The 26434-nt window shown below is 36.7% G+C and overlaps 3 protein-coding genes and 1 long non-coding RNA gene across 4 annotated transcripts; 2 read left to right on the top strand and 2 right to left on the bottom strand.

Annotated features, from left to right (window-relative positions):
* Nucleotides 1-531: 531 nt before the first annotated feature.
* LOC111406579 lies at nucleotides 532-1388 on the bottom strand. Its single transcript, XM_023035976.1, has 2 exons — nucleotides 888-1388; nucleotides 532-804 (listed from the first exon to the last, which is right to left on the bottom strand). Exons 1-2 carry the CDS (start codon nucleotides 1386-1388, stop codon nucleotides 532-534), a joined length of 774 nt encoding a protein of 257 aa, XP_022891744.1.
* A 9223-nt stretch (nucleotides 1389-10611) lies between these two features.
* Nucleotides 10612-12347, top strand: LOC111398996. Its single transcript, XM_023026194.1, has 5 exons — nucleotides 10612-10841; nucleotides 11038-11110; nucleotides 11203-11405; nucleotides 11893-11965; nucleotides 12053-12347. The coding sequence occupies exons 1-5, from the start codon at nucleotides 10746-10748 to the stop codon at nucleotides 12205-12207; spliced, it is 600 nt and encodes a 199-aa protein (XP_022881962.1). The 5' UTR covers nucleotides 10612-10745; the 3' UTR covers nucleotides 12208-12347.
* Nucleotides 12348-12475: 128 nt separating this feature from the next.
* LOC111398988 lies at nucleotides 12476-21530 on the bottom strand. The gene is made up of 7 exons (XM_023026186.1): nucleotides 21232-21530; nucleotides 18090-18189; nucleotides 16639-16704; nucleotides 15052-15142; nucleotides 14259-14341; nucleotides 13427-13488; nucleotides 12476-12862 (listed from the first exon to the last, which is right to left on the bottom strand). The coding sequence occupies exons 1-7, from the start codon at nucleotides 21420-21422 to the stop codon at nucleotides 12730-12732; spliced, it is 726 nt and encodes a 241-aa protein (XP_022881954.1). The 5' UTR covers nucleotides 21423-21530; the 3' UTR covers nucleotides 12476-12729.
* Nucleotides 19192-21173, top strand: LOC111399006. Its single transcript, XR_002703499.1, has 2 exons — nucleotides 19192-20242; nucleotides 20379-21173. It is a non-coding gene; the product is annotated as an uncharacterized LOC111399006 (long non-coding RNA).
* Nucleotides 21531-26434: the final 4904 nt, after the last annotated feature.

Below are 26434 nucleotides of genomic sequence, written 5' to 3'. Positions count from 1 at the left end.
TTTGAGAGCAGTGGAGGCTGGCTAGCTATCTTTTTAACTCATTAAAGGCTTCCGAACATTTCTCGATCCATTCAAACTTCTTTCCTCCTCGTAGTGTGTCGAAGAAGGGTTTGCATCGGTTTATAGACTTAGAGACAAACCGGTTGAGGACGGCGATCCTCCCAGTTAAACTTTGCACCTCTCTGGGTTTGGTTGGAGGCTTTATTTGGATAACAGCTTGTATTTTTTTGAGGTTTGCCTCGATTCCTCGATTATTTACAATGTAACCTAGGAATCTTCTGGAGCTAACCCCGAAGGCACATTTCCTTGGGTTCAACGTCATTCCATATGTTCTCAGGATATCAAACATCTCGGCCAAGTGCCGGCAGTGGTCTTTGGCCTTGGCACTTTTGACCAACATGTCATGAACATATACTTCCATTATTTTTTCGATCTGCTAGGAAAACATGGAGTTCACAAGTCGTTGATCGGTGGCCCTGGCATTTTTTAGTCTAAAGGGCATTACTTTGTAGCAGTAAATACCTCTGTCAGTCATAAACGAAGTATGTTCCTAATCTGGGCCATACATTGGTAGCGATTGTAGCCGGAGTATGCATCCATGAAGCTAAGTAGTTCGTGTTCTGCAGTGGCGTCCACCATTTGATCTATTCTCGATAGGAGAAAACTGTCTTTGGGGCATGCTTTGTTGAGGTCGGTGAAGTCTATGCATACCCTCCGATCTCCATTGTGTTTTTTTACAAGAACCAAGTTTGCGACCCACTTTGGATATTTTGCTTCTCGAAGGAAACCGTTGTACAACAGTTTCTGTACCTCCTTGTTGAGTATTTCATATCTTTCGGGGTTTAGGGGCGTCGTTTTTGCTGTTTTGACCGAACAGAGGGGTCTACCTCCAATTTGTGGTAGGCAATTTCAGGGTCTATTCTTCTCATGTCCCCATGGTCCCAAGCAAAGACATCAAGGTTCTGTCTAAGAAAAGCAACAATTTCACTTCGGGTGGAGGGTTGCAGCTTGCGTCCGACTTTCAGTTCTTTTGATGGGTTGTCGGCACAAACTTGGACTCTTTCCAACTCTTCGACGGGTTCTCCCCCTTCGATTTTGATCCACGTGTCTATTGAATTGAGTTCGAAATCCGATACATGAACCATATGCACTCCCAGGAGGGTACGTAGATGGCAGCTGTAGGCTTTCAATTGACATGTATCAGTGAGCTCCATGTTTCCTTTGACTTCGCCCACACCATGGGGAGTGAGAAATTTAATTGAATAGTGGTATAGTGTCACTGCTTCTTTCAAAATGAATATCAATGGTTTCCCCATGACGTTGTCATAAGGCGATGGAGTATCAAACACCACGAACTCAGAGTTTGTCTTTACTTGACGGGGTGCCATCCGGACTCAACTTTGAGTTTGATCGATCCTTTAGCTGAGGTCAGGGTTCCGCTTAGTCCAATCACCATATTTGAGTATGGTTGTAGAAGTTGGCAGGTATACTTATCCACTTGAGGGTTGCTGAAGAGAATGTTGAGGGCACTTCAAATGTTGAGAGCACTTCCCGTATCCACCAAGACTTTTGGGATGGTTACTCCAGTGACTGGTAATGAGATTACCACAACTCTAGGGTAGGGATGTGGATCTGCTCTTTTTCGTCAAAGGATAATTGGTCATCCATAGGTGGCTTGAAATGTTTCTCAGTTATGCCGATCTCAGAGAGATCCGCCACGATTGGTCTCTTTAGTCTGGCTTCCCCGGCTCGTGTATTTGCCCTGCCCCTTAGCATGTTAACCTGAGGTTTGGGTAGGTCTATATTGCACACTCTGGCCCCAGCTTGGTCTCCACAGACTATCTCAGTCCAATGAGGGATAGGGAACTTCATACAGTAATGATAGATTGATGTGGCGACTTTCAGCTTGTGCAATATGGGTCGTCCTAATATTGCATTATAGTTGGACGGCAGATCGACTACCACAAAATCCACCAGAATTCTTCTTTGACGAGGGGCTTCGCCCAGCTCTACAATAAGGACGATTTGACCTCGAGTCTCAATAGGGTCTCCAGAGAACCCTTGCAGTTTCCTTGAGTATGGTTGAAGGTAGCGTTCCGATATTTCTAACTGCCTCAGAGTCCGTGAATATAGTATGTTGACCGAACTCCCATTATCCACTAATGTCCTGTGAACATTCACCCCGGCAACTAGCATGGTGACCACTAGGGCGTCACTTTGGTTCTGGAAGACTCCTAGAGAATCTTCCTCCATGAACTAGAACCATTCAGGGTCTGTGCCGATCTGAGGGGTTTAATCTTCGTAGTTCGACATGATCCGGACATTTCGGGCTTCTCTTTGTCTCGTCCTTCTAGATCCCTCGATATACTAGTTCCTTTCAACCATCATTTTGATTTCGGTGCGTGGGTTATGATTGTGAATTATCTGCTGAGCTCGTGCAGGAGGTCCCTGTAGCAATGGTTGATGCGGAGGAGGTCAATCCACTTTTGGTTCGGCAACAAACTCCTATAGTCGACCTATTCGAATTAAGGACTCAATTTCCTCCTTCAATTCCTGGCAATTATCAATATCATGACCCACCATCCTGTGATATCAGCAGTATCGCCCTTGGTGGTGTCCTGTCTGCCCATTCTTCTAGATCACTTGCCTACGGATTGCCTCTTTTTCACTAGTTTGCATGAATACTTCTTTCAAGGAGGCTTTGAGTGGGTGGTATTCTCGAAATTTGTGCAGTTGAGCCTTGTGACGTTCTCTTTCTCTCCTGTCCTTTCTTTCGTGTTGAGGACTGTTATTCTACTTTTTCTCTTTTGCTGTATTGCTAAGGTCGGGATCGCACCAAGCTTCCTCTTGATCAGATGTTGCTTCTTCAGCACTTACGTATTTTTCAGCTTGGTTCAAGAACTCATGATAGGTTCTTGGGTCGTCCTCGTGTACCGATCACTAGAATCTCGTTCTGGGCATTAGTCCAGCCAGTACTGCCATGAGTGCGGCATCATCGGATATTTTTTCTATTTCCATGGATTATTTGTTGAACCTGCTTAGGTAACCTTTGAGGGGTTCACTATTTCCTTGTTTGATACTTACTAACCGCTTCTTGGGCGTGGTTCTGGCTTTGGAGCCCATGAACTGGGCTAAAAATGCTATGGCCAGGTCATTCCAAATTTTTATTGACCTCTGGTGCAGTCTCCTGAACCACCTCTGAGCTTTGTCTCCCAGAGTCAAGGGGAATGCCCAGTACATGATGGCGTCGCTTGCCTCCTGCAACTCCATCCACGAGGTGTACTTGTCAATGTGGCTGAGGGAATCTCCATCTCCCTCATACGCGGCCATTTGGGAAATCTTCAATTTTTCGGGCAATGGTTCCATGAGGACATCCTCAGTAAATGGGGAATGTCGCTTGGTGAGATAGTCTTCAGTGTCACCTTTGTTTTTAGCATCCAGCTCAGCGATGTACCTTTTCAGCATGCTCAGCTCGGGATCTGTCTGTTCCAGAGGACGTTTAAGGTTGGAACCAGCCTGTCCTCGTGTAGGGGTTAGCCAGTACTGGGTCCCCAACCTGTCGAATACACTATCAGTCCTCCTTGTTGGGGGATCCTTATTTCTAACTTCATCGATTTGACTCCTTGAGGATTCTCCTCTTGAAAAGTAGAGAGTCATTCTAGTGGGAGAATGTCTTGCCCTTGTCCTTGCAGGGAATTCCACCTCGATATCTGGTGGGGATAAGTGGGCTTGGCTCCATTCTAATCATCCCATGCGTTTGTTAGTTTTTCCAGGGCTTCCCTCATGACGATCATCTGTGGGTCTTGTTGTCGTGGAGAACTTGGTGGAGTATTGGTTTCATGAGGGTGGGTGTGAGACGGATTTCTAGAACTGGAGCTGTGATTCATGGTTCTCAGGTTTTCGGGGAGAGTGGGGCTGTTTTTCACAAATGGGGCCCTCATTCTAGCTCCAAACTGTTGATGTCGAAATTTGCAAGGCTAATTTTGAGCCAACTTTAAGAAAAATGGCGATTTATTGCTAAATCGAATCATGAAATATACAGAGAAGATGTGATAGGATTATAATTTTGTGTGTATCTCTCCTCTTTACAAAACTTCTACTCCATTATTTATACATGGCTTTAGCCGAAATTACATCAAATCAGCTACAGTGCCGAGCTCGGAACTCGAGTCGTCGAATTCTCCTATGGTTGGTCGACTAGGCCGGTGGCCATGTCTCAATATTTTCTCCAGGTAATGATGACCTGCAAAGGGGCTTGAGATTCCGGGCTTTGGATTGGTGGTTTTGGGCGGTGGTGATGTCACTCCTGACAAGTGTATTGATTTGAGAGGTTTGTGTGACAAGGGGTAATCATGATGTTTTCAGAGGTTACGGCGGGTCTAATCTGAGTTGCGGAGAATCCAAACTCACACCTGATTGAAATGGGTCCCTGGACAAATCTCATGAGATCTGAGTCCAATGGTCAACATATTGAATATGACTTCTCAATTTGGTAATACATGAATTTTTCCCGAATTGGGTCCATTTTGTGAACGAAATGACCGCCTTATTAATTAAACATAATTTATGAGTGAATACATTCTTTTATCATTTTTACTAACCTAAATGCAGTATTATTTGAAATAAAAATATTGAAATAGTAATAACTGAGTATTTTATTAAGAGGGATTATGTGGGGTAATTTTCACTTAAAAAACAAATAATTAGTTTTAAGAGTTAGACTGGGCTTTCCAAGTGGTATTAATTATTGATGGGCTACACACTAAAACTTGAAACCATTTTTCATAAATTTGTTTTAGTGGAAATTACACAAAATCCTACATTAAAAATCCAAATTTCTAAAAGCAGGCAGGCCAACGTTTTAATATTTCAAAAATCAGAATTCTTTCAATCTATTAATATTCCAAACCCTAATCTGATATGAATTTCATTTTCTCTCTCTTTGTGCCCATGTCTTCTTTCTCAAAATCATGGGCGACAAAGGATGGAAGAGCTGCTTCTCTCTCTTCGTTTCCCATGTCTTCTCTCTCAAAACTGTCAGTGATGGAGGATAGAGTAGCTTCTCTGACCCGCGCTGCTGGAATGGAGGTTGTCAAATGTCAATGCAGCGTCGTCGACCTATGCTGCTACGAACGATAGCCTTGCGACGATGCTGTTCGTCGACATTGCCATTCGCAGCAGTGTTACGACCACTACTGTAGCATCTGTGTGTGCGTGGGTGTGGTGTGTGCACAGCGACAATGGCGTGAGGTGATGTGGTTGTTGTAGTTGATTTTTTTTGTTGTTGGATGCAGTGCAGGCGGTGGCGACGTGGTGGATAGTGGTGGTGGTTTTGGATCTATTTTGCGACGGTGTCGTCAAGATCTGGGATTTGCTGCAGTGACGAAATCGACAGTGATCTAGGAGATGGAATCGAATTGGGCGGTTGCGACGGCAGCATGGTTGTGGCGGTGGCTGTGGTATGGTTTTGGTGATGTTTGAGTGGTGTGGTTGTGATGTTGGCAGGGGTGGTGGAGATGTTGGGGATGGTGGCAGATCTCGACGGATTTGGTGTTTATGTGGTGGCCGTGGTCGGGGTGGGATGGGATTGAATGCTTGTGACCAATTATTTGGTTGATTGTGATTAATAATTGGATATGTAACCTAAAAATTGTGACTATGATCCTCAAAAAGTTCTGGCTTCAAGGACGTTGACAATAGTATCAATACAAATACAGTTAACGTTACGCCAACAGGACTAATTAGAATTATTATTCACAAATAAATTCGAAGTCAATCACTGATCCCCATCTTCAAGCAACGATACTTACGTAATTTCAATTAACAACAAAAAATCCTTAATACTGTCACTAAATTAGTAATAAGAATGTTGAAGCCAATCGTACACATTGGCAAATAAACAAAAATAAAGAACTTCACTAACGCATTTAAAAATTAATGAACAAACGCACTAACTGAGAGCTTCCCGGTGAATTTCTTCATATGGAATCGGGCAATTAAGGTTTAAGTAATCGACTTTTTGCGGTTCGACCACAGTCGGCTCCGAAGCGGGCGGTGGAGTTGTCGCCTTAGACGGTGCAGGAGGGAAGGGGATTTTCAGGGGCTTAAAATTAATTTGCAGTTGCCATTGTTTGTTGGGGATTAAAATTAATTCTTTTAGTAGAAATTTTTGAAACGTGTGGTTAAAAAGTTGTGGGACGATAAAAGATGTGAATAATATTAATTGTTTGACTTTGATTTAAATTAAAATTAAATTTTAATCCGAATCAAATATGCTGTTTGTATATGCCTAGGCAGATGCTTAGGGTTGTTTGAGCCCTTTTACATTCAAAAAATATTTTGAAATAGTGTTATGCTGGAAAATGTGTAATTAAAAAATAAGAAAAAAATTGAATTTATGTGCAATATTATTTTATCGAAAAGTGCGTGGTTAAAATATAGTTAAATCATCGTTGAAAAAATGTATTTTGATGAAAAAATGAGGTTCAAACAAGGACTTGATTTTGAATAGTCTAGTATTACTTATCACCCTCGCAATTTAGCACCTAGGGGCCTATCTCCTAAGCATAACTTGGAGTGTGGGGATAATTCAAGAGAAAGACTAACCCAAACCCCAAGTATATGATACGGTTTTTTGAAAGAATTTAATAAAAGTGGAAATTACACAATAACAGGTATTTAAAGATCACTTTTAAAAATTCAGGTGCAAAATTTAATTAATCAAAAATCAGGTATTATAATTAAACCACCACACCTCATACACCTCAAACCCTAGATCTATTTCCCCTTTCTTTCTCAACATTTCCCTTCTCTATATCGCGTCTTTTCTCCTGCAACACGCTATTTCCAATGACATGGCACCATTGGCGTTGAGGTGCGGCATCGAATGGGCGGTTGTTGAGGAGCGCCAGCCGCCGGAGACACCAACAGTGGCATCGCCTCACCCCTGCAACCAAGAGAATCACAGTGTGCGATCTATCGCATAGCCCAGCACAACAACAACATCGCCTCGCCACTGCAACTGAGAGAATCACTGTACGAGATCTGTCACCTCGCTGATGCAATCAAGAGAATCGCTGCTGGGAAGGTCTGTCACTGTAGCTCTATGGTACACGAAATAGCAGGGCCTAGTATAGAGGAGTGACGATTCGTCGAAATGGTGTGTCCTGAAGAGTGTTGGAATGGTGTGCGGTGCAGGTAAAGCTAGTGAAGAGCGTTGGAGTGGGTGTGTCGTGAATCCTCGTCGGTGTACAGCGGGGTTGGTTGGGTTTTTTGAGTGGTGTTGGATGCGGTGGTGGTTGTCCTGAAGGTGGCTCTGTTTGTTTATTTAGTGGGATTTGTTGGGTCTTTTGAGTGTTGGTGTTTAGTGGCCTTGTCGGTGTGCAGTGGCTTTAGTGGTGGTGGTGGCCTTGACGATTGATCTATATGCGGTGGTGTTGGTGTTGTTGAAGATGATTGTTGTCGTGGTGGCAGTGGTTGTTTTCGGTGGTTGTTGTATTGGCGGTGGAGATTGTGGTGAGGTTGTAAGTTGGGTATTATTGGTTTGTTTGGTGGTGGACCTGGAGGTAGAGATTAGTGGCGGCGATTTTGTTGATGGTGATACCTTAGTGTTGTTGTTGGTGTTAGTGCTATTGTGGTGGTGACGGGGTGACGGTGGTTGCAAGTGGCGTGGTGGTAGTGAAGTTTGTGGCGTTGTGGGGGTGACGGTGTGGTGATCGGTGGTGGGGTAATTGGTGCATGTGACCAACTATTTAGAATATGTGACCAATAAATTTGAACATATGTGACTTGTAATTTTTTTGATCTGTGATCAATGAAATAATTTGTGACCTATAAATTTTTTGTTTGTGACCTCGAAATAGTCTGTGACTTACAAAATTTTTGATTTGTGACCTCAAAATAATCTGTAACCAATTAATTCAATGATCTGTGACCAATAATTATGGATCTGTGACCAATAATTATGGATCTGTGACTATTAATTATGTAACTGTGACTTTATTATATTTAATTAATAAATATTTTCAATTAATTATACAAAAACCTGAATTTTGAATTTTTAAACTTTGTATTTGATTTATGAATTGGGGTAAACAATACACCTGACTTATGAATTTTTCCCTTAATAAAACAAGCTCATAGCAAGTCAAAAAAGTGTCAATACACGAGCCCAACACAAGCCGCTTGCTAGGCTTGTTTAAAATAATAATAATAATAATAAATAAATAAAATGGAGGGTGTCCATCTCAACGCATGATGTTTTTTCATGGATTGGGTCGAGTCGAGCCCGCAAGCAACTCAACCCATTTACCATCCCTATTTATCACTATTTTGATACTGATTTTTTCAAAATCACTTTCTCTTATTTTTAATCATATATTTTCTTAATAAAATAATTTTCTATGTAGCACATTTTGAAAAGGGAAAATTACACCCCTACAGGTGTTTAAACTTCCAAATTCTAAATCCAAGGTTGAAGATTACCTGTGCAAAAATCAGGTTTTCTATATAATTAATCTATCCCCAATTAAAAACCCTAAACATATCCCCAATTTTCTTCCCTCTCTCTCGTCTCTCTCTGCCTTCACTGCCGTCGCCGTCGAGGAGGCGACCGCCGCCGGAGATAATGGGGCAAATGATCTATTTTCCCTTTTCTTTCCTCTCTCAACAATGGTGGCGGCGCGGGCAGGCCGATTGTCACCTCGCAGCGGAGTCGCGCGACACAGCACTATACTCTCGCACGATGACGTTTAAGATAGGAAATGGCAAGAGGCGGTCTGGTGGTGCAGCGACACTCTTCTCACGCCCGGAGGAGAATCGCTGCCGTCGCCGCTTTTCATATTGAATATGGCGACCGGTTTTTGCAGAGCGTAGAAAGGCGATTTTGTTGCGAGAATCGTGACCAATTGCGATTTGTTGCCGGACATTAAATGTTAATAGTCACAGGTGAGGTGTTGATGGCGTTGGTGGTGGTGTGGTATATTTTGACAAGATTAGTGGCGAGTTTGTGTGATCTGGCTATGGTGGTATGTGTGGTGATGTTGCTGGTAATGTGTGTGGTACGTTCAGCAATGTTGATGCTATCGTCGTGGTGGTTGTGCGGTGTTGGGGTAGTGGAGACTGGAGATGCTGGTGGTGGTGCAAGTGGGAGTGGCTGTGGTTGTCGTGGGTGATTTTGTTGGTGGTGGTGTTGGTGGTGGTGGCGGTGGCAGCAGTAACGGGAGTTAGTGGGGATTTTGTTGGCATTGGTGGTGGTGCCGAGTGAGGGTGGCTCGGGATTGGGTGTCTATGACCAGTTTGGTCCCGTGACTGTAATCTGTGACCTTAAAATTCGAACAATTGTGATTTAAAAGTAATATGTGACCATCAAATTTGCAAATATATGACCTGTGACCTATACAATTTTTGATATGTGATCTCGAAATTATGTGTGACCTACAAAATTTTTAATTTGTGACCAATGACATGAATTGTGACCTATAAAATCGATAGATAAACTGTGATATGTGATTTCGAAAAAATCTGTGACCTATCAAAGCTTTGATTCGTGACCTCAAAATAATCCGTGACCAATTAATTTGATGATATGTGACCAATGAATAAATCTGTGACCTATAATTGTGTAAAAGTGACCATTAATTGTATATTTGTGATTTTATTATATTTAATTAATAAATATATTTAATTAATTAAATAAAAACCTGATTTTTGCATTAGTTAAACTTAAAACATGGTCTTTGAATTGTGCATAGTTAATACATGGTTTATGAATTCTTCCCTTTTGAAAAAATCATTTCTCAAAAAATAAAAATCAAACAAGAAATTAATAAAATTACATATATACGTGTTAGTTAGGTATGACTACATATAAGGTTAGAGATGAGCTAGCGCAAAAGCCAACTTGAAAACAATCCAATCCTTTACACTTTTCGAAAGATTTATGATTTGGGAGTATAGGCATAGAATGCCGGTTGGTAATTATATCGATAATAGATATACACATTGAGGCCTTCACATATTCATTCTAGTTAAGTCATGCAAATATTATATGATCTACTTAGAATTTATTGTGACTACTTATCAAATATTGTGCGTACATAAAATGATCGAGATTTATAAATGAATAAATCAAACAATAATTTTTTTATTGTCAATAAAATTTTAACGTACCTTTTTCCTCATATTATTCTATATTACTAGCCAAAGCAATGTGAATTTAGATTCGACGACAATGCACTCGTTAATATTTTTGCATTGTTAACATCTACTACTCAATCAAACACGTAATGGGCATCTCTTAGCCTACACATCAGCTATATTTAAAGATCCAACTACGAGTGCTATACTAGAAACATTATTTTTGCATCTAAAAGTGTTATCTATGACAATTTCCCTTGTTTATTCAAAATCACCGTAGAAGGCCCATAAGGCACCAAAACCCAACTTTGTCAATAGCCCAGTAGTGAACTTATCACATAGCCATTTATGAACCCAAAAGATTATTGATTCCCTAACTTGGAAAATCAGTGGCCAATAGCCCAATATTGAACTTATCACATAGCCATTTATGAACCCAAAAAAATTGTTGATTCTTTAACTTGGAAAATCAGTGGCAACCATGCTCCAACCAGTGTGTGGACAATAAAGCTTCCTCTCTGTTAAAACTAAAAGAACCTTTTATATCAACCATTAAAATGAAATGCTTGATTGAGCTCTAATATTTTATAAAATCAGAGTTCACAGAAATGGTGACTACGGCCGGAGGATCCATTGCTTTTTCGAGCTTTTCATCTTCTTCTTCATTCAACCATAAATGCAGGCCACGCTCCAGCCTTCCACTGGTATTCTTGACTTATTTTGTATATAGCATTTCATGTTATTTTTAGAGTACAAACCAACTTAATTCACACATTGAAATTCTTGGGTAATCGCTAAAAACCATGAATCCAGCTCACCCCATGTCCGCATTTTCATCTTATCCGGGGAGAGAAAATATCGAATTTGGATCTGAAAGAAACTTTTGTCTATGTGAAACAGGTGATTAAACTAGTAACTCCACGGCAACGAAATATGGCCTGCTTGGCAGTTCAAGAATCATCTACTTCCACAGGTGGTTTCTTAATGAATCTGTGATATGATATAAACAAAAAGATGTCTTTTTAGATAGAAGTGGTCTTATCTACTTATAATTGTGAAAACTAGTTGCCGCTGAAACAAAGGAGAAAACGGATGAAAAGCCGGCTGAAGAAGCCGTGGCCTCGAAGCCAAAGCCGAAGGCTGCAGCCAAAGCTCCAGCCAAAGGTTTGCCTCAGCTGATGGAGGAGGATGTCATCCCTGCACTCAAAGATACTCTACAAACTCAAGATGATATCTCAGAACTTGAACTATCATTTAATGACAACAAGGTCAGTTACAAATGCAAAATGCATAATATTATTTCTGATTAGAATTAGATATAGCCCATGTTTGGTCGAGATTTTTAACAAATTTTGATAAAAAATGATATAATGTGTGGTTAAAAAATTGTGGATACTATAAAATGTGTCGTTAAAATTAATTGTTGACTTTGATTTAGATTTAGACTAATTTTTTTAGTGGTAACAAACGGGCATAAGCACACACATTGACCCCCTCCTTCGAAAGTTTATGTTGTTAGAGAGAACAAAATTTAGATTATGTCTTCTACTTGCATTTCTCGCATGGTTCATTTTTTACGAACTAACATATTAACTTTTTTCATAAGTTTCATGGAGACTTTAAATCAGTACATGTATATACTCTGATAATACATTGTTGAGCCCTGTATTTAAATTTTGTATTCAACAAGAAAATATCAATAAAGCACAATGTTTTGCCTGATTTGTAATTGTTGAATGAAATAATACATGGCAGTTGGAAGGTTCATTTTTTAAGAAAGGCAACCCATATTCATTTTGGGCATTCTTCCCTGATGGAAATCTCACAGGTAAGTCTAATTTTTAATACTGGCAATAGTAAAATAACCCTGTTTGGCTTTGTATGCAAGTATAATTTTTATGATTTTGGGTGACAGGTCCCAAAGGTTTCTCTCTATCTTCATATGGGACAGGAGTGAGCACTGTAGAGCCATTTCTAGTTGATGAGAAAAGACCAACAGCCAAACATGTTGTATTCTGGGTTGAGAAGCGTTTGGCTGCTCAAGGAATAATTCCAGTGTGGAGTGAGTAACAAATCTTCAATAACAATACCAGCAACTTATTCCATTTTTGTTGATGATGATGATCTAGCATCTTGTAAATGAAATTAATTGTTTATATTATTTGCATACATACGCTTTACATAAAAAATAGTTCATTTAATTAGGAATATGAGATTGCTGTTCACGCCAAATACCATATTTTCGGCTACTAGATTGGAGCACTTCATAGTATACATTAACCAATCAACTGAAAGATATTCAAAAATATAAAACATCTAGGTAAATGCAGCCTGTAACTAAATAGTAAAACCTCCAACTTATTTTACCTGACAATTATTTACAGATGCTATAAAAACTTCTTTCTTAAGACAGATCATCCAGCAGAACACGATGAAATAAAAAAAGATGCATGAGAAATAACCAGATAATAGAAAATTCGACTCAGACTGGACTGGCTAGGCAGTTTATTTCTCTATACATAAATACGAAAAAGGAGCCAACTAAAACAAAGCAGTCAGAAGCGTTATTACTATGTAAGGAAGGAGAGCCTCTCAAGATTGATTAGGCATTTGCATTGGCATTAACATGGATGTTTGAGGAAGAATGGAGTTGACAAGCTCTTCATTCAGTTTCACAGGAAATGGTGGCATCTGCTTTGGGAGTTCCAACATCTTCACCTCGATCCTATGATTGGCAGAATCAATGTGGTGATTTGTTATCATGCATATCTAAACGTGTGTCATGTATATCCTTTCATCAATCAGAAATCAAGACAAACTGGGCAAAGAGAGATAAATCTAAAAATTTGCAAGATAACAGTGTCCATGATCGGCATAGCCCTCCCCTTAAGGATGTACTCTTATTTTATGATTTTAATTAAATAAGCCACCACATATTGTTTTAATTAAAACAGAAAAGGAAACATTAAGGGAAAATCTGGCTGGCCAATTCACAATACATATTGAGAAAATAACAAAGTGGCAAACTCCTTAGGAAACTTCCGCAGCAATTCTCAGTCACCACAACCAAATAAATAAAAATAAGAATGAAGCACGAAATTAATCTCACGTCCATCCATAACAGGCAAATATATTCAGAAATGACCAAGGTAGAACTAGAATGAAAAGAAAAGAAAAGATAAAAGCCATGGGTATGAGCCGCAGCAAAGGGAGGAAACATTTTATACAAGCAAGGAATAAGTGCATCTCTTCTTTGCTAACAATCAAGTGATACAGATGGTATACGTACTCATTCAACATTGTTAGGATGTTGTTTCGGGTTAGGCAGAAGAGGTTGATATTCTCCTGTATCTGCATGCAAGTAGAACAAGAAAAATAATGTTAATACCATCAGGTCACTGCTAGAAATGATGCTTTTCTGCCATGCCTCCAATGAAGACAATCAATCAAAGTGTTTTTAACTTGGAGTGCATCTATTTCACCTAGGTGTTGAGTTTTTAGAGCAGATGGTAATGCATAAACTGAATCCAAGTAAGAGATCAATTATACATAGTTCCTGGACAGAAAATGAAGTTCACAGTCTGATAGACCCATACTATGACAGAATCTCTTACTTCCTCAGTCAGAAATTCAAATAATCCTTCCTCCCCTCATTTTCAGAACACTAATCAGTCGTCCTAACCTGACAGAATCTAACCAGCTGCACACATTAATCCCCATACTGCAACATCTAGTATAAGCATTGTCAGGATGCCATTATTCTCCACTGATAATGAAGAAGATTGGGTTTGTTTGGAAGTCTCAGCACACAAGATTAACCCGCGATCTATATAACTTGATCTCACAACAGACAACTGCTCTAACAATATACTTTTAGGTTCATTTGTTCTGTTGAAAAATACATTGGGACAAGTAAATTGCCTAAATAGATTATCCTGACCAGCGTAGATCAAATTTTGAATAACAGCTCAGACATGTATCAGCAACTGATGAAAGAAGAATATTCAGGTTCTCGTATTAAGAAATCATCAGGTAGAAGCACGTAATAGCACTTTACATACCTTTTATTGGTAAAATTTCTTCTACAACAGTTCAAAAACTAAATATAAATAGCAGATTACCTTGAAAACAGCAAAGTTTGCAGAAATTTGATCCAAGGCTTGAGCATTTTGCTGAAGAAGCTGGCCAGTTGCTCCAGCAATGTCTGCAATTAAAAAATTTTATACACCCTTTAAACATCTAACCATGGAAGCATATCCACCGAAGAAGAAGGAAAATAGACATAGCGGCAATGACCAGGCCCCAGTAATCTCACAGGTAGAGAGGGGTGATGGTATTTCGTCTTCAATGATTCTAAATCTCAGTTATGCCCTCTTTTGTTTCACAAAGTTCAAATAGGAATCTAATCTACATACTACACTATGGAAAATGATAAAACTGACCAAATATGCAAAATTCCATGTTGAACATCCATTCCTACCAACAGATCATCCACGTCATAACCAAGTTATTAATCACCTAAACCTCAACTTCAAAATATTCTCTCGATGCTGCTATGAATTTTGAATCTAACATAGAGCTTAGGGATTGTTCTAATTACCAAGGTAATCTCAGGTGAGAGAACCCGTGCTGGAGAGAGGAGAGCAATTAGCAAAAAAGCAGGGACGATTACTTATAATATACAAAGCTTACCATTAAATCTAGCCTGCAATTCATGCTAATTACCCTATATCATATCATCATTCCACTCGGATGTGAAGAGGGAGTTGCAAACTTTTTATGGATGTTGAGAGAGAAATCAGAAATCATAATATTGGGATGCCTAAACAAAAATAAAACAAAATTCTGAGTTCTGACCCGTATGGGTTAAGCAAATGGTAAAACAAGCCCCTAGTCATTCAGAGAGAGAGAAACCTTTATATGAGATTCCATCATCATTGTTGATTGACAGCACTGGCTGAGCAGCAACCTTAGAAGATCTTGGCAAAGAATCTGTAGCTTTTACCTGAGAATCCCAAAAAAGCAAGAATACAAGTTTTTTCAATGGTAACGTCTGTAGAAGTAAATAAAAAAAGTAATGACTGATGGTAAAAGCTGGAAATATTTCCGAGCATCAGGATTATTGGGTTATGCAACAGAAGATTAGACTAACAACAGTTTTGAGATGTTGATGCTGATCCTGCAGGTGCCTGGAGCTCTTTTTTTTTTTTTTTATCCCAAGGATTTCATTCCTACGATCATTTTTGCTGATATGTAATCAAATAGAGAAGGGAACACCTTTACAATTTGACAACTAAGAAACTGAACGGCATATTGATCTAAACAAAACAACATTAGCATCCTATCAGCACCTCAAGGGCATTGCTGCCCCAAAATCTACAAATTACAAATATAGGTAACCTTTGTTTGACACATTAAGTAGAGCAGCATGTCCGTGTTCGATACTTATCGATACCGACACTCTACCATAATTATTTTTCTTTTCTTAGTGAAAACTATTATATAATTTTAACTCAAAGTTATTAGTAAATAATAAATAGATACTCATATTTAAAAGATTTAAAGAAGAAAAATTAATAACAAGTATAAAACTAAATTTATACTATATAATGAAGAATTTAATCAATGTATCAACATGTCGCGTCAGTACTTTTTGAAAAATTGCGCATCGGCATATCCGGATACACGTGTCCTTATCGGAGTATCATAGTGGGTAACAATATTCAATCTGCAATCAGATCCATAGCTAGACCCAAAAATGGCTACAAAGCCCAAACAGGTCCCTTGAGTGGGATTGACACATACAGTTTTCCTATCATGCATTACATATATTAACCATCCATTACTCTGTATCCATCTGGCTTGCATTATCCAAACTGATTATGATTAGTTTACTGTGAAACACTCAGATTACAACTACGTTGCAATTAGATCTATTAGCAAACAAAACACTTCATTAAGTTTTCCAAAGTCAGTCAGAGGAATGAATAAAGTAACGTTTGAGAGTGACATTGCAATACACCATCACCTGGGGTGCCATGTAACAGATGCAGGGAATCTAGTATTCTCAAGATCATTATGAACATTTTTACTAAAAACCCTACCAGCAATTACTCTTTTACAGGAAAAAGCATGGCCCAGTATATAATGAGATTCTTCTTTAGCTTTCTCTTTATGACCTGCAGCTTCAGTTGGTCCATTTTCTTCTTTACAATAAAGTAAAGACAGTGATTGCTTGTGAACTTCTAAATTGTACATCAAGCTAAACAGAAACAAAGTAAGAGATTTATCTATACTAATTGTTGGTTCTTTACAACAGAAATTGAAAGGCCATCTCTTTTCCCACTTCAAACTTTGCTATTAACATATAAATTGAGTAATACAGATGTCCATTGGAGAATCGGTTAATCGGCAGAAGAGATGGGAAAGAGAGAAAGAAGAGACTCGTAGTATACACACAAACAGCTGGGGACAGACGAAAGCATGCAATACATTAACTACCTTTTTGTCTTTATTTTTCCTCAATGAATTTTGATCTTCTTTCCTTCGCTTTCCATATTCCTTCTTCTGCGAAACAGCAAACCAATTGTGTCAGAATTTCCATGAGTTAACTGAAAAGATATAATAAAACAACTAGAGTGTACTTCCTATTAACTTCATTCTAGACTTTCTAACTCTTATCATCAGTTGCAGAGCAAATCCGGAGCTTGTTTGGGAGAGATTTTTTGAAAGGAAAAATGATTTTTTTGGAGAATGTGTGGCTAAAAAGTAGTAAAAGTTATGGGTCCGTGTGATTAAAAATGATTTTAGAAGAATCTCTTCCAAAAAAGCTCTATATTTTCTCGATGATCAAAATTGCTTCTCATCATTTCGTTTTCTCTCTCCTTTTTCCAAGAATGCTCAATTTATCTCTTGTCTACCACTTTCACAATTAAGTAACATGGTTCATCACTTTGAATGAGTGTAATATCAAAACATTTGAGTTGACTTCCGCATTATATTATGAAATCACAGAATATATTTTTCCAAATGTACAATCTCCTGCCAACCCTGCATCCTTTACTTGAAGTTGGAGGTTCCTCACCGCCATCACCTAGTTTCATGAAAAACCAATAATTGCATGAACATATTAAAACTACTGCTGTTGCCAAACTTTCAACATTATGAATTTATTACAAGCAATTTCTTGCCAAATATTTCTGGAACTACCATGAAGTGTTTGTATTCTCTATATCACTAATCAAATGCATATCCGTGTGCATCGGAGAGACTGTTACTTTTTCCTTATTTTTTGTGCATGTCAGTGATCCCTTAAGTGTGACTCTCAAAGATTTAGGAAATCTTGCATAATCAGCATTAGTTCATTCAAGAAATGAAAAGTCAAATATTTAGTCTTTAAATGCTCTGGTGACGCATTTTTTAAATAATTAAAAAAATTCAATGAAAGAAAAGAAAATTTGGGTGCAGGAACTGCTGCCCTTGCTGAAACCCATTTACTTTCATCCAGAGAAGAGGCATTATATTGACAGGATTTATTCCACTGAAGAAAGACACAGCCTGTGGCCATACAAGCCGCCATGGGCTTATTTGTGTAATTCCATAATTACAAGAGGGATCAGAGACATAAGTTCTAATCTTGCGGAGTGCCTTCTTTACATATTGGCATCATTTGCAGTTGGGAAAGACCCTGGTTATCAGTCATTTTAGATCTAGAGTTGAGTTTAGATTTTGATATCAGAAATTCTTTGTATCTTTTGAAATTATGTTGCTCATGATCGTACAACAAAAAGAAAATGCCAACCTACCAAGCTTTACAGACTGTCGACACATAAAAATCTTATGGATGTGCATGCATAACTAAATGGCACATCATGAACTGTCTATGTAACAAGAGTCACAAGCAATCATAACAGAAATTATAAAAAGAAAAGCAACAAAAACGAAGAGCTCACAGTCATCCATTTGCAGCGCAATGCCACATCGCGAACTGTCTTATCGTTTAACTGCTGAGCAATTTTAGCATACCGAACTATGATAGTGTCTGAGGTGTATCTGCAAAAGTTAATTAGTTATATAAGATTTGTCCATGAACGAGCAACAAGATGCAACACAGAAAAAATTGCATAGAGATAAACTGCAAACAGTCAATCTAATACATCATAAATAATGAATAGTATGGTAATGCTTTTCAAAACTGATGGGAGATCAGAGGTAATTTACTAAAGGTTAATGAATTCAACTGAACTAGAACATTTCTAGTAAAACTCAAAACATTCTTGTATTATGAAGGAAACTTTCAAATTCGCTTACTGAAATTCCGGCATTATTTACAAGTCTTGTATGTTAATTGTCATTATCACAATGATATAGAATTGATAGTAATGTAAAATCTTGATTTGTTTCCCTTTTCCTTTTTAGTTACTAAACCTCAGCTCAGGCCCATAGCTGATTCGATATATTCAGAAATTGAAAAATGAGAGCAACTATTTTATATTTGTTTTGTTCAAATGATAATTTGATCTCCAGAAGAAAACAAAAAGTTTACTATACGCTGATCCTCTAAATTCTACATCTCATTTTTCCCAAATGTATACTGCAAATGTGCTGCAAGTACTATAATTGAAGCTTATGGATCTGTAACCAGATATTATTGGAATACATGAATCCAAAGTCCTAAAATTTCAATCTTCCTTGTCAAAAATACAGTTCCATTGCAGATTTTATTTTCCAAGACCTACAAGTTCATGATGAACGAGATTTCACCGTCAAAGAATTTCTTAGCCAAAAAGACACAAAATTTAGTTAAATGAGAAATCCCAAGAATTCAATGAATTGCAATGGATTAAAAAATAATAAAAAAAAAAAGGAACTTTTTATAGAAACCCACACGTGCGCATATAATGTAAATACGCATAATTCCAGGCAGCAAAAGATAAATATGAGAAATTTAGAAAGAGAATTGTCTGACTTGGAGAGCAAATCTTCAAGGATGTGCTGTTCATCATCGGACCATTTGACGGAGAGGCCGGAGCTATAACGGAGGGCAACCTGAGAAGGGCCCACCAAGGAGTTATTGGGAACTGGGTGGCAATTACCGGTGGTGCAGATCATATTCTGTTGTTCACGATTCTTGTAATTATCAAAATTGTTCTCATGACCACCAGAAGGATTCCCAATTGCAGCCATCTATGATCTAAAACTTAATCAATTTGCTCTAGAATGTTTTTGGGGATTTTGTTTCCCTATTTTTGAGGTTAAGTGAATTGAATAGGTTGTGTGTTACCACGAAAAAGTAGAGTCTGTCTGTAAACAATTTAGCTGACGAGAGATTGATATCAATAATTAAAATGTATTTCTATAAAGGAGAAAAATTAGGAAAGTTGCAATAAATTATTCGTATAAATTGGAGTAAAGGAGTCGGTTTCTACATTTAAGTGGTTAACTAAAGAGGCATTGGTAAGAATTTTATAGGCATATACAAAATTCAGCGAAATACATACAAAAATAAAACATAGGAGTTTTGCCCCCTCGTCTTTCGGCTTTTTGATCCTCGTCTCGACCTTCTTATAGAAAAGAAAAACCATAAAACCTTGAAAAACTACGAAAACTCCTTGAAAATATTCTCCAACCAAAGAACCCATGAAAAGTACAATTCATCTAAATGCTAAGATAACAGTCCACAGTGTATCAAAACCTAACTAATTAACACCCTTGGCATAGTAGGATTCAAGGAATAATTGCTCAGACTGAAACAACCCCATGATATAAAATAACAATAACTGTCCCATCTAACTATTATATTTAATAAATATGTTGTAAATCTCCAAGAGTTAAAAATAGTATTTGACTTTTATCATAATCCGTTTTGGATGTTACTGAATGTATAAAGAATACCTATAATTACATTAATTGAATAGAATTTTAATATTCCTGAACAAAAATTCTGACGCAAAAGTTGGATTTTTGGTCATTTCATGCATAGTATCTCTGCTAATTTGTTTATTAATTGTGCAGATTTTCTATTTTATGAATTATGGGTAGCATGTGATTATCAGGTCCCTGCTCTGTAAGGTGCTGTTGGAGTCATTTTTGGTCCACTTGGATGGTGAGTTTTGTTATGCTTACAGCCGAACTTTTGGAAAGTTGCTGCTGTTGCCCCCCACTCCCCCACCCCCAAAAAAGCAAGCACAAATGGCTTACTTGACTCTATCAAGTCAATTATAATTTGATTAAATTGACAGAGGAATCAAACCTGGAATTTGATACCAATGGTAGAGAGACAAGTATATCAGTAAAGCAGACAACCGAACTATGGTTATTGGCATCAGCACAATGCTTCTTGCAATGTGGAGTTCGCAAGTTACACCTAATGGTTTTTGCATACAAAACATACATATATGTATATGCATATAAGGACTCGTGTAAAACCTTTCGTGTATGTATAATTCTCACCTTAGATATATAGTCCAAGTGCAAAGCTTTTAAGGAAAGTCTAACATGTATATGTTTCAAAAAAGATATTTAAAATTTCAATCAGTTTTCTAGGAAAAAGAAATATAAATGTCAAAACCAAAATTTAAAGGCCAGACTTGCAGAATCAATCAGCGTTGAGCCCTTGAATGCTATAAATTTCCCTATAGCTCAATTATAATCCTTTGTGAAGAGTAAACTGCCACTGTTCATAATTTAGGAAGGTGATGTTCATACGCAATGTAGCTCGTGGTTTTAACATTAAAAGATCCTCCTAAGCATAATACAACGGATTAGCAGTCTGACGCTTTAGTCCACTCAGCTATCTCTCCCAATTGAAAAAAGATAATTATAAGACTTTACTACCTCATATAATAATTGTTGACAGGAGAGCAGATTCAAAAGGAACTATCATTGCACTCCAGTCCAACACTCTCGAAATTGAGTAATTACCAATACGAATTAAAGCAAGGTCGATAAGAATTCAACATATTTCCAGAAACATATACAGTCAATGTAGAAAAACAATATCCAGGTTTGGTTATCTTTCTTTACACAAAAAAAAATGCAGCAAATAAAGCGCACAAAACAGTTACAAGCACAAAGAAATGGGGTTGGGCTGACTTGGAAAGCAAATCTTCAAGAATGGACTGTTCGTTTGGGGACCAATCGAGGGAGGTACCGAAGTTGGGATGGAGAATCGCCACGGCGTCTTCCGGCACCGCACCTTTAAAACTGGTGTCACCATTCGCACCGCCATTGTTGTTGATGCTATATTTGCTGAATCTCCCCGAAGGGTTCGCACTTGCCGTCATCGGAGAACTGTAAAATTCTCGGTCGAGTGGAAAATTTCAAGGAAACCTATTGAATTGAAAATCCTACCAAACATTGTTTGGTTTTTAGGCTAGCAAATCCAAAAATAAGGGCCGGTTTAAAACCACTATATGACCAGGAAAATAAAAATAAGAGCCGGTTGGAGCCCACTTTTATTTTAAAATGTATTTTTGAATAATATTTTGATGGAGAATATATAATTAAAAAATAAGAAAAATTTTGAATTTACGTATAATAATATATAATTGAAAATAAAATAAAGAAAATGTATTTTGAAAGTAATGTAGACCAAACAATGGCTAAGATTAACTTAATAGTTGACTAATATTTAGCCCGCTTTAGTAACAAATTAAAATTTTATTAGAGTTCGATAAAAATAATGAAATATATGATTAAAAATTAATAAAAATTATAAAATCATAAAATGTGTAATTAAAAATAAATTTAAAAAATAGAACTAACGTGATTTTGAAAAATAAAGAACAAAGGGATTGATTGGGAAAGATTTCTCGTTCTTATTTTAGGATCGTGATTGGATTGGCATATGTATGGACGAATCCCATCATCTTAATACCGTAGGACCTACGAGATCACCTCTACAAAAATGATGATATTTGTGCAAACTCATGGCGATATTACAAAATATATATTATATATCAATTAAATGATCTAATATGGAAAAAATATAACTGTTATTCATCACATCAAACCACCACATTTCACTTTCTCTCTTTTGTGTGGGTTTCGTAACAACTATATTTTTCTTTTTCATTCTTATATAAATGAAAATCAAACGGGAGCACAATTTAAAATCTATCGTCCAATCAATTCAATTTTGTTTAAGGAAATTTTCATGAGAAATGAATTGTATTGATAGTAGGACTTGGCGCGGTTTGATTTCGAGTTGGTTGGTTTGATTTGGGTTCGTTTCGACTCCAACCCGAAATCAAACCAACCCAAAATCAAAATCAAATTAGTCGGTTTGGACTTTTAGTCCAAATTGAATTACTATTATTTTTAAATGTCCAAGTTTTGGGCCCAATTGAATAACAATAACTAAATAACTTTATATTTACAAGAATTATTCACTTACAAATAAAATTATGTTACTAGAGATATATTAACAAAAAACATAAGAATTTTGTCGCATTTTTGTACATTATGTAGCCTGACTGCCTGAGTAGGGAAAAAAAGACTAAACCCCTGTTTGGCCCCGTTAAAACTCATCAATTTAATTTAAATTTTTTCTCTCATATTTTCAACCACACAATCTTCAATAAAATAATATTACACGCTAATCGAAAACTTTTCATTATTTTACAACCATCCATTTTTCAAAATAACACTTTTCCCCCATTATAAATCCAAATATAGGGGTCAAACAGGGCTAAGTATAATATAATGAGCTTGTAAAGGGAAGTTTTTAGTACTATTACTTACTGATAATATTATAGTTTAGAGGGAATCATGATATAGTGATGAGATTAGGATTTATATTTTTGGTTTTATTTTTCTTAAAAAAAAAAAAAGAAGAGTAAACGTATAAAAGGGTTGAGTTGGTTCGATTAACTAGTGATTTGCCATGACCAAACCAAATCACTATGATTTTATTTAAAACAAAATCAAACCAAACTAATTACCTACCTCAAACCAACTCAAGTCGGTTCAGTTTGATTGATTTGATCGATTTTTCGATTTTTTTCCCGACCTAATTGATACTCATATAAAGGGGATGGGGTAAGCTGACAAGAATATTTGATGGCACGGAAGGTGGAAATGGCCAACTCGTCCCACACCTTCCTCGTTGCAATCCCCAATTTTTAGTAAAATTTATGAAAACTCTCAAATCATAGAAATGCAAGAGTTTAAATAAAATTTTATTTAAATAAATTCTAAAAATAAAGAAATATAAAATAATTATAAAAATCTAAAAAATAAATTTTAAAAGGATAAAATCTAAAATTCTAAATAACTATTATTCTAAAATTATATAATTCAAAATATAAAAATAAATTTTGAAAAATAAAATTATAAAACGTAAAAAATTAAAAAAAGAAAAAGAAGAAGCTAAAGCTTTTAATGTTAATTTTTTTTAAAAATATTTAAAAATAAAAATGGATAAAAATATTCCCAATTCATGCCATTAATTTTTATTTTTATTTTGAACTCAATTTATTATTTATTTTTATTCTACTTTTGTAGTGAAAAAATATATATATATTCTAAAAATTCATTAACTTTAAAATGTATATTACTTGGTAATAGATTAACATAAAATTATTCTAGTTTCACTGAATAATCAAAATTAATGAAACAAAATATCATAAAATAATTTTTCAAAATATCACAACAAGCATATTTTCTAGTTTTCTGTTTTGGCAAATAATATTTTAAAACGATAAACTAAATGCATTTTTAGAAATCTTAAAACAAGCCCTCGTAAGAAAAAGGAAAATGAACTCAAAACTAAAAAATGAAATGCAAATCAAACGGGCTCTAATGTTTTGAATATAGTAAGAGGAAATAAATTTCCTTAAAATACTTTATTTTATTGATAAATAAATAATCACTTAATAGTATCTTTTTATTTTTATAAACTTATCGCACTAAAACTTCAATTTAAACATTTGCCATGCCTGATAATGTTGCACGTTAAATATTCAATTAATTTGAATTTGTTTATAATTTGTTTATGAAAAATTCAAGAAAGATGGATTGTTATGAAAGTCCAACGAGTAATGTTTGTTACATGACTAAAAGAGAGAGAGAGAGTTTATCTTGTATGACTAGGGATGTCAAACGTCCGCTGACGAGCCCGAGCCCAGCAAGGGCTCAATCCAGGCTCGACTTGGTTCGGCCCGCGAACTCGTGGCTTGTGAGACCACGAGCTCGTCCTAAGCAATGAGCCGAGCTCGAGCTCGTGAGTTAAAGGGCCGAGTTTCATTGTCCTCACTAATATGACTACTATGATAAAGGGTTGAAATAATACAAACGGTACCTAAATTTTTAGTCCTTTTTTATTATAGGTACTCAAACTAGCAATTTGTCCAAATAATAATACTATAATAAAATCACATAATGATTTACATATGTATGAAATGTCAAAAACAGAGTGATTAAAATAAGTTATCTTATATATGATTAAGGGTTGAAAAAAACATATACGGTACTTAAATTTTCTTTTTCAGCAACAACCTACTTTGTACCTTCCTGAGAAGCAGTCTTTTTCCCACACGAAAGAGTAGAATGCCCAACATGCTAAGTAATATATGGAACTGATCACGACCCAAGGCTTTTGTGAATATGTCTGAATTGGATCGTTTCTTTGTGGATTCCTATTCCAAGCTTTTGTAAATGTGTCTCTGTTCGTCGAATTCCCGCAAGCGTACGGGTTCGTTGTACAAGTAATAATCGTGATGAGAGAGTTATCGTCCCACAAGAAATAAGGATCAATTTTAGTATATTTGATATATTTAATTCGTATTTGTAACTAAAAGACGATCGAGGGAATAGCTAAATAATTTTTATAACTAAAACTTGTGAAAATAATTAAATTTGGTTTAAAAATTCAAATGTGTAAACGTATTGGATTTCCGACACCATTGATTAATTCTTAGTTCTAATTCTCAACCAATAATAATTATCTCAATTTATGCTATTGCGACGATCGATAATTCCGTTTATTTATTTATTTATTATTCTTTTCCAAGATATAATAAACCTATGATTACCACGAGACGATCATATTCCTAAGTCGAATTCATATGGCAAACATGCATTGACAATTAGAATTTTCATATAAGATCGCACACGCCACAAATACTATTCCTGATATTTATTGCCCATGTGTTCCAACAATAGTGTTCTACTTATCGTGAATTTTCCAACACTACGAAAAAGCAACTTATTATCCTAATGATGCGCAAACATTAAAACAATCTAATTATGCATATTATTGGAATCACAACGCAATGATTAACATAAAAACATAGGTCTCGAATTAAAACTAAAAATTAAACAATTTTGTCATCATCCAATACGTGAAAAGGAATTAGCAAAACATGATGCGAGAATTAAATAAATAAAAGTGGAAAGAGATCACCAATTGACGGAGCATTATTAATTTTCCCTAAGTGAATCTGTCATGGCCGTGCTATTTCTTCATAATTCCCTTCAATTTGCGTGTTTATTTCTCAACTTTATGCCCAATTCAGCCGTCACCTTTGTTTCCTAATTGGTATGTAAATCAATCTCCAAGCAACTGCCCTTTTAATTGTATGTATCTCTCAATAATTTCCTAAGCTGCCACCTTATATTTCCAACAGTAGCCGCCCAATATTCTTTCCGAAAACTCCAATTCAGCTGCAATTTTTTTCCAGATTTGATTCAGAATTTTCGGCCACTGTTTGCATGTGCATGAATATATAAACATATATACTGAAACCAGCTGGCAACAACTCTTATGAATCTGTAGGCGTATATGTATATATCTACTTCCGTGTTTGTGCCGAACAATCCATTTAATGGCAGAATTTCTCTCCCAAAAATACCGACCAGATTTCCCAGGCCGCTTCTCCTATTGCCTCGATTTTTCGTATGTATATGTATATAATTTTGTCTCCCAAAGCTTCTCCAATTGCTGCTGAATTACGTAAGATATATATTCTATTCAGCCCCCACAATCTCCTCCAGCAGCCGGCAGTTCTCGTTCCTTTTTAATTTCGGTGTGCTCCTATATCTCTTCCCTCCAAGTTGGCGTGCAATCTCTTCCCCAAAAATCTGCCTATGTTTGTATATAATCTCAAAGCAGCCGGCAGTTTTGCCTTCTCCTTTTTCTCCCTTCTAGCCGTTCTGGTTCTCTAGGTTTTTCTTCTCAATTGGCTGCCGAATTCCCCCCTAGGATCTGCATGGTTTTTAATAGTAAAACCTAGGAAAATTTTCAGCTTTGGTCCTTGAAATTTGGAGAAGCATTTAAAATGACCCCCAATAATTA

This window comes from Olea europaea, chromosome 1, assembly GCF_002742605.1.
Source record: "Olea europaea var. sylvestris chromosome 1, O_europaea_v1, whole genome shotgun sequence".
Lineage (NCBI taxonomy): Eukaryota > Viridiplantae > Streptophyta > Magnoliopsida > Lamiales > Oleaceae > Olea > Olea europaea.
The sequence above is the reverse complement of the archived record's forward strand: the minus strand, read 5'-3'. Positions and strand labels throughout refer to the sequence as shown.